At 39.1% G+C, this 16,403-nt stretch overlaps 1 protein-coding gene across 1 annotated transcript in view; it reads right to left on the minus strand.

The window, feature by feature from the left end:
* Positions 1–16,403, minus strand: part of Cep128 (centrosomal protein 128) — a 344,929-nt gene that overhangs the window by 13,170 nt on the left and 315,356 nt on the right. Inside the window, exons 23-24 of the mRNA XM_028777280.1 lie at positions 12,245–12,322; positions 8,832–8,945 (exon numbers count right to left, since the gene is read on the minus strand). Of these exons, the coding sequence (XP_028633113.1) occupies positions 8,832–8,945; positions 12,245–12,322 (192 nt within the window). The remainder of the gene's footprint in view (positions 1–8,831; positions 8,946–12,244; positions 12,323–16,403) is intronic.

Below are 16,403 nucleotides of genomic sequence, written 5' to 3' on the forward strand. Positions count from 1 at the left end.
TTATTTATTTATTTATTTATTTATTTATTTATTTATTTATTTATTTATTATGAGTACACTGTCGCTGTCTTTAGACACAGCAGAAGAAGACATCGGATCCCATTACAGATGGTTGTAAGCCACCATGTGGGTGCTGGGAATTGAACTCAGCACCTCTGGAAGAACAGTCAGTGCTCTTAACCACTGAGCCACCTTTCCAGCCTTAAGACTAAATTTCTTCAATATCACTTGAATACAATAACATTTTATAAAGAAAAGGATTACAATTAGGTGGGCCTATCACTAAAACATCTAACAAAGAACTGGCTCGGGACAACTGGTGTCTGGAGAAAGGAATCAAGAATGTTGACAACAATTCCGTATCAATCAACTGTGGATAAGGTGATCCACGGAGATGTCACAATTACAGTCTGTCATGCAGTGAGGCCTCACAGAAACCTACTGCCCGATACGTCCACTGCTGTGCTCAGAACCACTTTCACCAGCTTTTGGGTTTGATCACAGATATTATATGTTAAGTGTAAATAAACAAAAAGTTCAAAATAAAAGTGCACACACAGACACACACACACACACACACACGCACACACACTCACATAGATTCTCATTTCCGTCGTGTTCCCCAAGTCAATGCATAGTACAAGGACCAGCTCTATTACGCACCTCCACCGACCTGCCTCTCCTCGGATTACCGTATGTGAGTGTTTTCCCCGTCATCGTCATCACCTGTATAGCATAGCTTTATTTACACTCTATTATTACCGTATTGAGTGTTTTCTCGTAGTACCGTATGTGAGTGTTTTCTCCGTCATCGTCATCACCTGTGTAGCATAGCTTTATTTACACTCTATTATCTACACTTAAGATTTACTTCAAGATGTGTTTCCTGATCTAAGCAAGCTGTGTGACAGACCCATTTCAACAAAAGGCTTGCTCGTGTTTTAATTTCCTGGAAGTGACATCACCGGATGGCACATTTTGCACATGCCATTGAACTTGTTGATTCCACAGATTTCAATAATGTGTGTTTTCACTTTAATACAGATGAATACTTACAACATCCTTTGCCTTGTGTCTTTGGACTGTCACGGGTTAGGTGCAAGTATGATATGATGTTGAATTTCTAAATATTTGGGTATTTCATAAGCAGCTTTCTGTTGCTCATTTTTGCTTTCACCTCATTGTAGAGGACATTTATAATTTCAACCATAAAAGTTCCGCAATGGCTTTTATTACCCAGAACATATAGTCTATTCTGGGGAATGCTCGAGATGTACTTGAGGGACTGGTCTTAAAGTGTCAGGTAGCTGTAGTCAGCTGCTGCTGCTCTAGACTTCATGGCTCCTTCTGCCAACAGCATCAATTATAAGAAAAGAAGGAAAGGAAAACCGTGAAGTCTGTGAATCCAGGCTGCAGTTTATGGTTCTGCTGGCAGCTGTTGCTCCAAGTGTTCTGATGCCCAGTTGGACATGACACCCCTTCCCTTCACAGGGCTTACGCGAGACTAGAGTGCCCTTAGTTTCTTTCTGTGTATGTGAGAACTATGGAGATTTAAGTACAACTTTCAGTTTGAACATTCCATGCCTTTAAAATAGTCAGAGGGAGCTAGAGAGATGACCCGGAAGTTAGTTAAGAGTTTGGACATAAATTTAATTCCCTGGGCCTGTGGCTGACAACCCCCTGTAACTCCAGATTCAGAGCTTCTTCTGGCTTTCATGGACACAATCTCTCTCTCTCTCTCTCTCCCCCCCCCCCTCTCTCTCTCACACACACAAACAAAATAAAAACAAAATCTTTTTAAAAATTGTCAAAACATCTTGAAACAGAAACAGCAAAATGAACTAGTCAAATTTGAATTTCAAAAGAAAACTGCTTCACACGTCCTTTGGGCAATCTCCACGCTAGAGCATGAAGAGGCTTCCCTTTCCTGTACTGCTCCTGCTCGCCCCTGTTGCTGCTCCATCTGTGGACTCAGTTTAAGCACAGTTTACGAGGCGATCAAAAACTAAATGAACTCCTATCTATTACCAATCAAGCACTTTAGTACCAGGAAGAAAATACTTATGAAAAATGAAGATGCTTTGCAATGTTAGTCTCAGCTTCTGCTTTTTAACAATTCTTTTATCCTTAAAACAAGGGCCTGTTTTTATTGCTGTCTTAAGTCTGAATAACCCAGTTAGCTAGAGCTCTCTGCGGCAGTTCAATGGATGAAAGGACTTGCATTTTCTAGTATTTTCACTGGGCTTCGTCCACTTCTCTTTCATAACTCACATTGTAAGTGGTTTCTTAAAAGCTGTTCCAACTTGACTCAGTTCCTCTGCTAAAGTGATATGCAATGATTAATATGTAACAATGCACACCAAATACTTTCTTCCAGAAGTAAAGTTAGTTCAATGTTTATAAGTGATACATTTAACTTTAAAGTTTTTATCAATCTCCTCCCTTGGAGAAAAAGGAAAAAAAAAAGGGTGTATTTCGTGATCTGTTTTCTTAAACTTGTCAAATAATGCACACTCTCTTATTCCCATCCCAATACGAAGGCCTGCTCCTTCCGTCAGCATTCCAAAGAGCTTGAATGTCTTCCTCCGTAAACTGTATTCTCACTGGAAAGTCCAAACTGGACAGTTCACTTGAGGTTTGCTCTTTACCTCTCAATTTTTACTTCTCCTATTTCTGACTTTAATCACTAGGGTGGGTCTTTGATTATCAATGCGGCTCATCTTTCCACCACGCACCCACAATCCTCCATTTCTTGCAGTATCCCCTGTAGTGAGGGGATGACAGCACTGTGTGATACACTGAGGTTAAAATCTGCTCACTGTAGATGCCTGCACATAGGTCGGTGTTTTACAGCTTCAAGATCCTTTTCTCCCCTCCTTTGTTGAGAAAGTATGTGGCAGAGGCTGCTCTGAACTCGGGATCCTTCTGCCTCAGCAGTGTAAGTGTGGGACTTATGGGGAGAGCCATTCTGATCAGCTATACTTCAGGGGTGAACAAGACCACCTCTAAGGCCCTTCACCGCTAATATTTTATTATGTGAGCTGATCTGAACAGAAGAATTCCTTACTATGAAGGCCATCTTTCTATTGGAAATCTAAACCATACTGTAAACCTCAAGCAACTTTCATCACTAGAGTAACAGATTAATACTTCTTTTCAAATTCAACTCAGTGAATAGGCTGGGAAGGGTGGGTCAGCCTGGGGGAGTAGGGTGGGGCTCAATGTGGCCAAAGCACACTGTATGGAACTCTCAAAAAAGACAAGAAAAGACTGTGCTAGATACGACAATTTGATGGCTCTTTTGAAAATTTTCTATCTGTATTAGTAAGCATTGTTTCCTTATTGACAGTTGTATATAATTTTATATTCCATGCCAAGGAAACTAGGGTATGTAGAATAAAGCTATAGGATAAAAGAAATTAATATGTTTGACTGAGTTATCACTTCTGATCCATAACTGTTTTCAGATTAAGAAAAAACATCTCAGTTCAATGTGGTTTGTTAGAAACAAAACAAAATCTTTTGTTTAGCTTTTTAAAAGCAAGATAAAGTCTAGTAGTTGAACATAGCAGTGTGTAAGTCCTGATGAAGTTAAAGGAATGAAATGATTCATTTTCCACATGATTTCATTTTCAAACAAAGTTTGGGATGTTTCACACAAGTATTATTGGGGAAAAAATACCAATTAGACTTTTGCTAGGCTTTTACACTGGCTGAACTTAGAACACAATCACCAACTTATTATGTATGCTGTCTCTTTATTCTGGCGTCAAAACGGAGGCAGACAGCATCTGGGCTGAAATGTCAGACCACACAGCCAAGGGCGTGCTGCGTCTTCCCCATCTACTTATCCTCCCACTATTGTATTCTATCTGTTCTAACATCTTACCTCCACTCCACATAAGGGTAAGGCTCTTCAAAGAGTGACACATTGGCTGGGTTGAGGGAAGCATAGTTCTATATTTGCATAGCAATTTACATTTATTTTCTCATCAAAGATGAGGAAAGGTGGCTATCGATGGCATAACAGGGATAAAAGGCTCTCTGCTGCCTTTTCCTCTCTCATGGTTGCTCCCACTATTCCCAAGCAATGTCCAGGAAACTGCATGAATCACACACCAGTGATATATTTTAGAGTATGAAATCGGAAATGTTTATGCATCACCTACAGTTTGAATTACACGAGGAGTTGTACACAGCATGTTTTAAAAGCTGGGGTTGCAGATTTAAGTCAAAAATAGCTGACCTGGGAAAGTGCTGAATGCCATTAATTGCTATGAGCAAGCCATAAACAAATTAGAGAGATTCAATGAGGGGGAAATGACTTCCAGGAGCAAGCCGGGGGACTTATATCATACACATGCTTACATTGAACAAACACTGTGAAGGGCTTCGGCAAACTGCCTTCCCTTCGTAATGCCTTCCCCTCCGAAAGCCACTATCAACACCCCGTTCCTCTAATCCTGCAAAACATCTGCTTCTTCAAATAGGAGCTACACACCAACTCTTCAGCTAGTAGGTGAAAAAAAAAAAAAACATATGGTTTTCTTTTCAGAAAGAGGAAGAACGGGAAAAGGGGTATGCCTTCTGTGATTTTTACCAAAAAAAATCCCAATGTTAATTAAAACCATATACTTAGTATGGATAAAGGTAATGAATGGAGATTTTTTTTTCCGGGCAAACCACGATCCTCCATGAATTTAGATTAGTGATGCTGTGTTACTGGCTCGCTGTGGACATTCTGTTCTATTTGAAACAGCTGGGACAGCGAGGAAGACTGCATTTCCTACAGAAACTCAATTAGGCTAGACGGAAAAGAGGTCGTGCAATACTTCTGTTGTCTACAGAGAATCAGGGAGAGTGTGCTGGACTCGGCTTTGAGTTGAATTCTAAATATAAACGTTGAGATCAGGCTCAGTTCAGTTAGCTTGGTCAGTTTAGCACATTATTATAGTATCATATTTTTATATTATGCCATGCTCTTAAAATGGTACATACGGGGCTGCTCAACTTCTCCACAGGTTTCTAGAAGCTGGGTCATTTTTATACTGCTGGTTGTCACAGGAGTAAACAGGAGAGGAGCTCTGGCCCTGGCCCATATGAGAATCTGACTTGCCTACTTCCTGCTCACACTTCTTTCTCTGCAAGGGTATGCTCACTTGAGATGCTGCACAGTTTTCCTACACACCAGGAAAAACATGAGAGAAGCCAGATGCCAACATGGTCCTGCCATCCCAACACTTACTGGTCAACAGCAATATAGGACTCTGCAAATGAAATGCGAACAACTTCTTCCAAATTAAGACGTGAACAAAACTCTTCTGCGCACCTTGTCATTTCAAGTATATTTCACAAAACTCAACACTTCTGTCCTAAATCCCAGAAAAAGTTGATTGGGAGCCCTTTGAAGCATCCTTCACTGTTCTTCTGTTCCGTCACTGTTTATAGAAGGATTTAAACTGCTATGGGTTTGTAATATGTTAGTAAATCTGATGTTCATTGAAATCTAGACTCAACAGAATAACAAATGGGAACATTCTCTGAGTTCCAATTAGAAGGGAAGCTCCCTGAGGGCTCACTAATTTAAGTCATGTGAGCCTAAAACCTTTCTAGGCACAGACAACACACAACAAAAACATGTGTGCCTAAAAACACTCTAGGCACATAGATAACACACAATGTAAACCATGAGATGAATGACTTTCCAAAAAGCTTGGCAAGTACTTATTTCATTGACAAAGAAAAACAGTTTACAGTGTATAAGGGAAGAGAGAAGACAATGAAGTTTCCCTTTTTCTAGTTAGGAATTTTTTTTTTTTTAATAGAAGGTCAGTGGTAAATATTTTAGGATTTATGGGCCATATTTTTCCCTCTGTACAACGCAACCCTACAGTGAGGCACAAAAGCAACCCTAGATAACATGTACCAAATGAGTGTGGCTGTATTCCAATAAGGCTCCAGAACTAGCTGTGTCTCAGTTAGGCTCAAGCAGCTTTGGGAGGAATGGGTTGATTTTCTCTTACACTTCCAGGTAAAAGTCACTGAGAGAAGTTAGGGCAGGAATTCAAACAGGAAAGGAATCTGGACATAGGAGTTGCTGCAGAGGCCATGGAGGGGTTCTGCTTACTGGCTTGCCTAGCCGACTTTCTTAAAGAACCCAGGACCTGTGCACATGGGAGCACCGGGGATTCGAACTCAGAACCTCATGTTTACATAGCAGGCACTTCATTCAGTGGGAGTTGCAGCTGAGATGTAAACTGAATAAAGAAATTAATTAATGAAGTACAAGAATAAAAAAAGAAGGAAAAGAACTCAGGACCAGCAGCAAAGGGGTGGCCCCACCTATGGTGAGCTGAGCCCTCCTCATCAATCATTAATTAAGTAAATGTTCTAGAGGCTTGCCAAGAGTCTAGAGATTTGATGGAGTCTTTTATACAATTGAGGTTCCCTCCTTTCTGATGATTCTAGCTTGTGTCAAGTTGACATAAAACTAGTCAGGACAGGAATTTTCTCAATTAAGGTTCCCTCTTGTCAAGTGATTCTTACTTGTGTCAAGTTGACTAAAATCTAACTAGCACAGGCTACTTCTTTCAGTCTCTTTAAATAATTTATTGCCAAAATGACTATTGGTGTCCATAACTGGCATGACAGTCTCACAAAACCGTCAGGCTATTGCATTATTTAGGGTAGGCAACTGCTGAATTTGGTGATGATCTATATATTCATCATAAGAACGGATAAATATGTGAAAATGTTTACAGAGGATTAATTCAGGAATATGGCCATGGGGCAGTAGATGGTGTAGGCCTCTGCTGTACTTATACCAAATTTCTCAAGCTGATTTCCTTATATTTCCAAAGTTTAACCCTGCTCAGACACAGGCCTGGTTTCGCCTTCAGCTGCAAACACAACTTTACCCAGAAATATGCAGTTACTTGCTGCACATGTTAAACATTCATGCCTTTGCCAAATGCAATTATGAAAATTGCACTGATTTATAACAGTTTGACACCAGAAGATAGCACAGATTTCCTGGGTAGCAAAGCATGCTGCATTGGAAAATGCTGTTTTAAATGTTTAATGTGGATCTGGACCTCTGTTAAACTGGTAATAGGCTACACAATAGAATCATGTGGTTTTGGAGAAAACTTCTCCAACACATTAAAAATATAGTCCTACATTCTGTGACTGTGAGTGATATGAAGTCTAAACATATTAAGTAATAGCACAGTGGTCAAGAACATAGACTACTGCATCTAAGTAGACTTAGCTTTAAATACTGACTGAAACATTTAACTACTCTGTAACCTTCCTTTGTTCAGTAATATAGGAGGACAAATAATGTCAATCTGACAGTTGCTTTAAGGAGTAGGTATGACTTCATAAAAAAACATGCAATACCTGTAAGAGTCTGTTCTACCATCCTCAATAATTAGTAATTATGACTAACTCCCATTGCCTACATATCATATTCTATTGAAGGAGAAATGAATAATTCAGAATGTATGGGACTCTACGGGAATGTTGGAAGATGATTTAAAAACTGCCATACGAGACAAAAAGGTTACCACTAGAGCTAATAATTCTAACTATAAAATTGGTTAAAAAGGAACAGAATCCTGAGCAATTCTCTCACTTGTGGAGGCATCAATAATGCAGCACAAGTAAGCTCAGGAGGATTTTCTGAAATGAGCTCCGTCTCTCTATCCACTGGGTATTCTATACAGTCACATTAGGAGCACGGAGGCTCCTTAGGAGTAATTACATGGCTGCCGTAAGTGAATACATACAGTATAAAGAAAATTCATTAACGTTAAAGTATGTAAGTTAGACACTTTTGTAATATAAGTACACCTCCGACTATAGATGGATTCTCTCTGAATCAACATCCCCTCCCTCCCTCCCTCCCTCCCTCCCTCCCTCCCTCCCTCCCTCCCCCCCCTCTGTGTGTGTGTGTGTGTGTGTGTGTGTGTGTGTGTGTGTATTCGGGAAGTAATTTGGCCATGCAAGAGTTATATGGTAATTCCTGGAGATCCTTTTGGGTATCACAATTTGGGTGTGATTGTGCTACTGGCAGCAAAGGGGGGATGTTAAACTGATTAGACATTAGGGATATTGGCAACCATCCTATAATGCATAATATAGCTCCTGCAACAAAAATTACCGGGCTGAATGCCACAGTGTTCAAGTCAAGATACTTGGTCCTGGGTTAAGATCACTCAGGGACAACTGGGTTTAACTGTCTGCCCTCAATGGATATTGGGGCAGAATTTGGGAACAGTACACTTTCTGTCAAACAATCAAATGTTCTCAAGCATCTATGTGCTGGTTACACTTATATATCAGAAGTCCTTCTGGTTACACTTATGTATCAGAAATCCTAGTGTGGAATTTGCCCACCTAAGAGAGTACCTAGATATGCCAAGGCTACAGGCTAAGAGCACAGGACCTCAAGGGGACTTGAGTGCTGAGAGCTGCTTGTTTTATCCATGAAGTTGAGCAATCATTTACAATACCTTTGACCAACCAAGTGACCAGGGTTTTCCTAGCCCAGGATTTCATAAGAGGCATCAATTTCCACAGATAGACAATATGCTATCATAACAATAGCATGGACTCATGGATTGAAGAGTTAGAAAAGCACCATCTTTGCATATGCTTATGGAATTGAAAAATTATTTTATATATCAAGTGGAATCTTTTCTTTCCCAAGCACCCTGACACAAACACTGCTGTGGTTGCTTCTTATGTTATGGACTTAAGGATGGCTAATGATCCAAGCACCCTGAGCCCCCCCCCCCCCGAAAAAAAAGGTATATGAGGAATATTACCCTAAAGCTCTTGATTCTGTGCTTGGTGTCATCTCGGCGCTGTTGAAAAGAATCTCCGTGAAGACTGTACTTAGAGTATCTGCCATCAGTTTTCTCAGATAAACTGGAGGAACCCTGGAAAAAAGCAACAAATGGTTGGAAATTAGTGGATGAAAGAAAACTCAGTTATTGAAGGGGCTGGAGAGATGTCTCAGTGGCTAAGAGCACTGGCTGCTCTTCCAGAGGTCCTGAGTTTAATTTCCAACAACCATATGGTGGCTCACAACCATCTATAATGGGATCTGATGCCCTCCTCTGGTGTGTCTGAAGAGAGTGACAATATATTCAGTCATAAAACAAACAAACAAACAAACAAACAAACAACCCAGGGATTGAAATTAGGGTAAGAAAATACTGACATACAGGAAGGTAACTGCAATGAATACCTAGAAAGATACATATAGGAAAAAATGGGTAACCAAGAAAATGGAGAAAATGGCCACATTGTACATGGCCACAGTGATAAGATAGGTGTGATATACTTAGAGAAAACTGACCCTTTCCAACTGCTAACAATTACCAATTGCTCCACAGCTGGGGAAGGGGCATGGATTGCATACATTTTTAAATTAAATATTTAATTAGTCTTCATAATCATACAAATTCAGAGAGCAAAGAAATTAAGAAAGCAACATGTTCAGAAACTTCTTTTATTTTTAATCTTCCCTTCATTTTCAGGGGAATGAAGGAACATGGCAATTAGCTGTGATAACCATTTTAGATATTAATACTTGGGGGACAACTTTGAAGAAAATGAGGGTTAATGATTTTGGTGTGTACAATTAATCTATGGTAGGGAGAGTCTGAAATACCCTCAAAGAACCTTCGTCTCATTGATGGTTCAAACAGGAAGGGGAATTGTTCCAGTTTCAAGGTTTTCACTGTCATGACAAAAAGGGAAAAGGGAAGAAAGCCAGAGGCCAATGAAGTTATCAATGCTTTGGCCAGAGCTAGGCGATCTGTGGCAGACTTAGGTTGAACACAGCACCATATCCTTCCCACCGTATCAAGTAAGTGATATGTAAATACAGATGACAGTCATCCGTATTTCTTTTTTTCCTCCCAATATGGGGTTAAAAGAGGAGGAATAGCCAGGAGGAGGGTGAGAGGATGCATCACACTTAAATAAGAATAATGTTAAGCATATCAAAATAGGACAGAGTTTCTATGCAGTCGTAGCTATGGGACTATCAACAAGTACACTTGAAAAGTACATTTTTTGCATATGTGTTAGTGGTGGTACCATGGAAAGGACCCAGACAGATGACACTATCCATGTCCTTCCATTTATATTAAGTATTCACTGAGACATGCAGCCATCTGAAGCAAGAACGTGAACTTAGATGAACACATAGTTCTTTGACTTCTTGTTTACATCATACTGAGTTATAGAAAGTTGTAGGTACCTGATATGTATGCATGGATTGCATACATTTTTTAATTTAATATTTAATTAGTCATTATAATCATATAAATTTAGAGAACAAAGAAATTAAGAAAATAATATGTTCAGGAACTTCTTTTTTTTAATCTTCGCTTCATTTTCAGAGAAACGAAAGAACATGGCAATAGCTATGATTACCATCTAGACATTCAATATTTGGCAGACATGCAAATATGTATAAGTATACTTGTATATGTGTGTACACATGTAAATATAATCTATGTTTAATAATATGGGGGATTTCTATATTTTCACTTGAGGCTGTATCTATTTATTTCAGGAAAGTGATTTAAATGAGCTATTTTTAACTCTATAGATGGCTTTGTGGTACACATGATATGTAGACTGGGTTTCAAGATAGAACCAGTAGTGAGAAGAAGAGGCAAATTAGACCTCACTCAGAGCTAACTTACATACACTAAACTTCAATTTCCTCTTATGTAAAATAGGGAAAATAGCTCTCTGAATATTAAAAAGTACAATATACTTTGCTGTTTGCTACACTGTGAAATAATATCTATATTATAATTATAAAAATGCTTCCTATGTGTTATAATAAAAATAACTAGCAATTATGTTCCTTTTCAGGATACAGGTTTTACTTTTAATGAATCCAAAAGTAGAATTCTGAACTTGAGAACATATTCTCCCCGAAAAATTCAATGAAGTGTTTAATCATATTGTAGTCTGTACATGTATAAGCCAGGCTTACAGACAATTGCAAGACTTTGAATACCAATAATAGACCTTCTGGTGAGAGAACATGACTCTGAGCTACACTCATAAACATTGTGTTCAGTAAGAGCACTGGGGGAAGAGTGAGCTGTTCCTGGAAGCATAACTCTACAGGCTTGTCCTGGTCTAAGATTACATCTGATTCTCACCCATCCTCCATTCATCTGAGTGACACTTATTCCTACAGAGGAAAGAAAAGTAAGGATGGCGGATAGTGGTAAAACACTCTCCACAGTGGGTCATATGAGGGAGAAAGGAAATAGCATGGTCCTGCATGCTGGTGTCCTAACTGACAGGGATTGAAACTGTAAATACACATTTACATCTTAAGAGAGAATCAACACTTTAGTAACGTACCAAGGAACGCTTATTTTACCCTATTTGCAACTGTCTAGTTTCAGGATGTGTCAAACCACTCTTGGATCATGCTGAAAAACTGTTTGGTTATCGAATCATCAAAAATAATCATTGTATTATTGTATAAGATCTATATCATGTTGGTGATTACAACACACTCATGTTGTTGCTTGCTGACACTTCCTACTTAACTATATAATCAAGTGATATGCTATATTCAAAGGGAATCTAAATATGAGCCATAATTTTAGTAATTTGTAGGGCCAATGTGAAATTGAGGTGACATGTTCACATCATGAGTCCTGCGTCAATTTAGCTTTGATATTTTATTTATATCTAGTATGTTGATACTGTAATAAGCTATTACTTGCTATGGCTATACTGTACACCTGCAAACCTCAGGGGTCATGTGAAGAAATGAACTCTAAACTATTATGAACTTGGTTTTACATGCCACAGTAGAGGAATAACCGTGAAATGTGGTGTCTCTAAAACCGAACGTACCTCTGTTTTACTGTTGTCACTGAATGTATCATACCCCCTTCCCCTGAATGCTTAGGATCTTCTAAATTATCATTACAGCTTACAGGAAGAAGGACATTTCTAATGGTAAGACAAATGTTTCTATTTTCCCGTGTTATATTAATACAAAAGTTTGGCTATTTTCAGTCCTGATTTCACTAATGTCAGTGAACTCTGGTAAGGTGGCACTGTTAAAAGTCCCCAGTGTTTTTCAGAACTTCCTCCCCTTCCCACAAGTTTCCTTGCACATCAGGAAGATGTCAAGTGTTCTAACTCAGACAAAAATAACGAAAGAGACAAGCCAACTCTTCCTCACTCTGAAGTCTTTGAAATCTTCTAGCAGGCTCAGCTTCTCAGGCACAGACTCCAGATGGTCCAAGGCCACTCGGGTACTCTAGGAAAAGAACCAAACAAACCATAAGGGAACTCAAACCAAACTTAATGTTATCAGAATCTAAATAATGAAAACAAGACACACCACCAGCAGATTAAACTATACATTTATAGTCAAATAAGAACAAATATTTTCAATAGATCTTTAAATCAGAATTATATCCTTTCACAAAATATATGAGACACATTTGCCAACCAGACTCTTTTAAAAGGCTTCCTAGATAATTTGCTTTCAACTGACATGCTATGAAATTTTCTATAAAGCATTTCATATTTTCATTAATTTACAAAAATTGCTTCAGTGAACACCAGAAATTAACCACCAGGTAATAGTGAGAAAAAGATGAGTTTGCAGTTACATTTCTATGAAACATATTAGACACTCTCAAATGTTGTTATTAGGAAGAAAAGAGTTCTTGACAATTATTTTTAGGCAAAAAGCAAATGCAAAGCAGTTCTCAGAAGACAGAAGAAATGTCTGAAATCAAACATTTGTGAGGGAGGCACGAGACAGTTGATTATACGTCAATGATTTATTACAAAACCATTGAAGAGCTGGTCCTGTGACACCCACCAATATAACTGTCAAGAGGGAATGATCTGGGAATTATTACTACCTCCCAGAGGCTCAGTGGTTAGAACAGCCTTGAGCCAAAGATGGTGTATACACTGGTAACCAGTGTTAGCTTTTGAATTTGAAATTAATTTTAATTAAAATAAACCCTGCAGGTGACATGAAAATCCGAGCATACATCTTAGAGCTGCAGATACGTTAGTGGCCACCCTGTGATGTCTGACTCCTTTCATGAACAATGGGCTGCTGGTGTCACGGTACTTAGCGGGTAGATTCTGATGCTCTTTCATCACAGTGTCTGTCCCGAGGATGACAAGGGCCACATGCTCCAGAGCTCTGGGACAAGGGAAAGCTGCCCACTATGTTGAGTTTTATATGAGTAAAACAATTTTAACTTCGTTAAGCTGTAGGATTTTAGGGCTTGATATTCACCAACATGGCTCAATAGTAATTAGTTCCAGTGATATCTACAGACAAATCATGTGGTCATCTGGCTTTATGGTGGTTGGGTAGGTTCTGATGTATGGGTAGATTGTGAACTTTCTGAGAAGACACACACTTCCACTAAGTCTCCATACTTGATCCCCACCAGAGGTTCTGTGCTCTCTGTACTAGGGTTTCACCAAGGCTCTTTTCTAGGGTATGCACTTTCTATTTCCCACAGGCCCTGAACATGGTGATGGATGGAAACAAGAAAGTAATGAGATGGCTTTGGTCAGTACACTTTCAATTGACCTCTTCCACCTCCCCCCTTCTTCAGTAATTGCACTAACGAGTCCGGTCCAAAGACTAGCTGGAATTCTGAAGAGCGAACAATACTTGCTTACCGTTACTATCCTCTTGACAGGCGTGTAGGCTTAGCTTTTTCTGTTCTTAGTTCTACATGACTTCTTTAGTGTTCTGTGACTTGGAGTTATGGACGGTTTCTGAGTTTGTCATATACAAGTTAGTGCTTCTATTCTTCATAAGCTTATTTTGTGACTTGGTATTAAAGAGCAAAGCAAATCAGGTTGCTGCCATTTTGAACAGGAACTTGTTCTGTGCTGTTCCAAGTTAAAGTATTTTTTTTTCAGGTTCTATTTGAAGGAGTTAGTATTTTGTTCCTTCTGCTTAACATTTGTATTACTGTTGGTTTCTCTCCTTCTCTTTCTTCCTCCTTCCCTTTCTTTGAAAGGACTTCATAATTATCAGGGAGGGTAGTGAGAACAATGCATATACATAAGATTATTTTTTTAAGAAAAAAAAAAACCTATGCACAAAACCAAGTAAATTTCACCTATTCTAGAGAAAAATACCATGCGCAAATACTGACTTCTAGGGTACTTGCAACAGTAGAAGTTATGAAAGCAATTAGGCCAGGCCACAGCACCTGAGGGCCTCATAAGATTTCACTTTTAGGTGGTATTTCAGAAGAAATTATCTGCTTTCTCTCTCTCTCTCTCTCTCTCTCTCTCTCTCTCTCTCTCTCTCTCTCTCTCTCTCTCCTCTCTCACTTCTATATAAGCTAAAAAACATTATTTTGGTATAAAACCTTGCTTTAATTCTGTTATTTTTTCCTATTGAAACATTTTATAGAATAGAGTCATACAATTGGATCTTATATTACACACCATTTCTGTTTGACTTCCATCCTTCACTAATAGTGCTATGACAGACAGACAAAGCCTCCAATAAGAAACCTGTTAAGATTCCAAAGATTCTACATATAGACTCAGGACTCAGGCAAACCATGTTGCAGGTTGCTTCAATTGTACGTGTGTGTGTGTGTGTGTGTGTGTGTGTGTGTGTTAATGTTGCCCAATAGTTTAAAGGGTGCGGAGAAGCCCTCATTAATTATCTACAGATCAAATTTTCAACTGTATTTCATATATAGTTGTAGCAAATGACATGGTTAATTCAATTCTTTAAAACACATCAGATGTTCAAGGAACACAGCGACATAGCCTGTAATCTCAGCAATTAGAAAGTGGAGACAAGAGGACCGGAAACTTAAAGCCATGCTGGAGCACCACGTGCTTCCAGTGTTTCCATTGCAAAGCAGAAGGTGGCTCTCTGCTGACATGGGCTGTATGGAAACAGTCACCATGGTACATTTGGAACGACAGAGAATGCTCAATGGTGAATTAAAGAAGGAGTCCACCATACATATCGCTACATTCCTGCAGAGGCTAAGGAAGCTATACTCTTATGGCCTAGAGGCACTGATTAATTCCAACCCTCTTCAAGAAGCATATTGAAAGACTAAACCAAAAAATATAATTTACCTGTAAATCCAATCTCGAGTTACATTGTAATCTGCTCCATACTCGCCACACCATCACATGCAGTGTAGACATAATACTGTGACTATATTACACAGATGACGCCATGAAGGGCCAGTGAGTACCAGCAACTACCGACAGTCACGCAGGAGCAAAACAAGTAGCAAGTTCTAGCAGCCTGAATGCAGAAATGGCAATGTTCTCACTGCCCAAACAAACAAACAAACAAACAAAGCAAAACAAAACAAAACAAAACGCCCCTCCACATTTATATGACAATAAGCTAACAAGGAACGGAAATATCCAGAAGCTGTACTTGCGGCTGCCATTATTTCCAAACCCTTTCCAGCCATCAACACTTCTCAGTCAAGCTCTGAAGATGTGTTCTTGACGGGATTGTTTTTGTTTGAGGAGCTTTTAAGAGGAAATCATGAAGAATTTCATCTTGCTAGGGCCTGGGAGTTTATGCTCAGGACCATGTGTATCTAAATGCATGTGTACGTGCATATGCACAGCAGCCAAAAAGACAGACAGACAGACACACCCCCATAGACAAAGGAGTCTGGATATCAGAATGTGTGGGAGTAGAGCACAGACATTGCCTCACAAGAGTTTCTTCAAATAGATGTTGACGGAACAAAGACAAACACCATTCCGATGCTCTTCACATTCTACCCAACTCATGTATCTTTATTAAATGCCTAACAAAAGTCTGACATTTGTTTTTATTTTCTCCCTAGAGTATAAGCAAGTGATAGAAGTAACTGGGATTTAGAAAGCCTGCCTGTGAACCCTACGGCTTGCCTGCTTACAGTTGTGTTCACATGTCTGTCAACAGAGGCAAAGCACAAGCTGCCAGCTTTACTCTTGCAACGTTTCAACACATCTGACTTGTATGGAGCCGAGCAGCTTGAGCTGGCCTACAGAACTGTTCCCTTAGATCTTCCTTTGTTTCAGACCAGAAGGAAATTGAATAATATCATATGACAGCATAAGAGGCATCAATTAGGAATTAAAGGGATGAATGCATTACAAATCTTAGATCCTGTCTCCTGTGGAGAAAACTGACGGGACAAATTTGACCATAGGCTGCGCATACTTCTCTTTGTAAAAAGGCACATCTGTTTAGTTTCATTACTAGATAACATATAACAAATATAATTTTTCAGACTGGTATTGAAATCACATCTGTTTTGAAGTCTAGATGATACAGGGGAAAAATGTCTATATTTTTAAGACTTTGTGTA

The sequence above is a fragment of the Grammomys surdaster genome, unplaced genomic scaffold (genome assembly GCF_004785775.1).
Source record: "Grammomys surdaster isolate TR1022 unplaced genomic scaffold, NIH_TR_1.0 279, whole genome shotgun sequence".
In the NCBI taxonomy this organism is placed as follows: Eukaryota; Metazoa; Chordata; class Mammalia; order Rodentia; family Muridae; genus Grammomys; species Grammomys surdaster.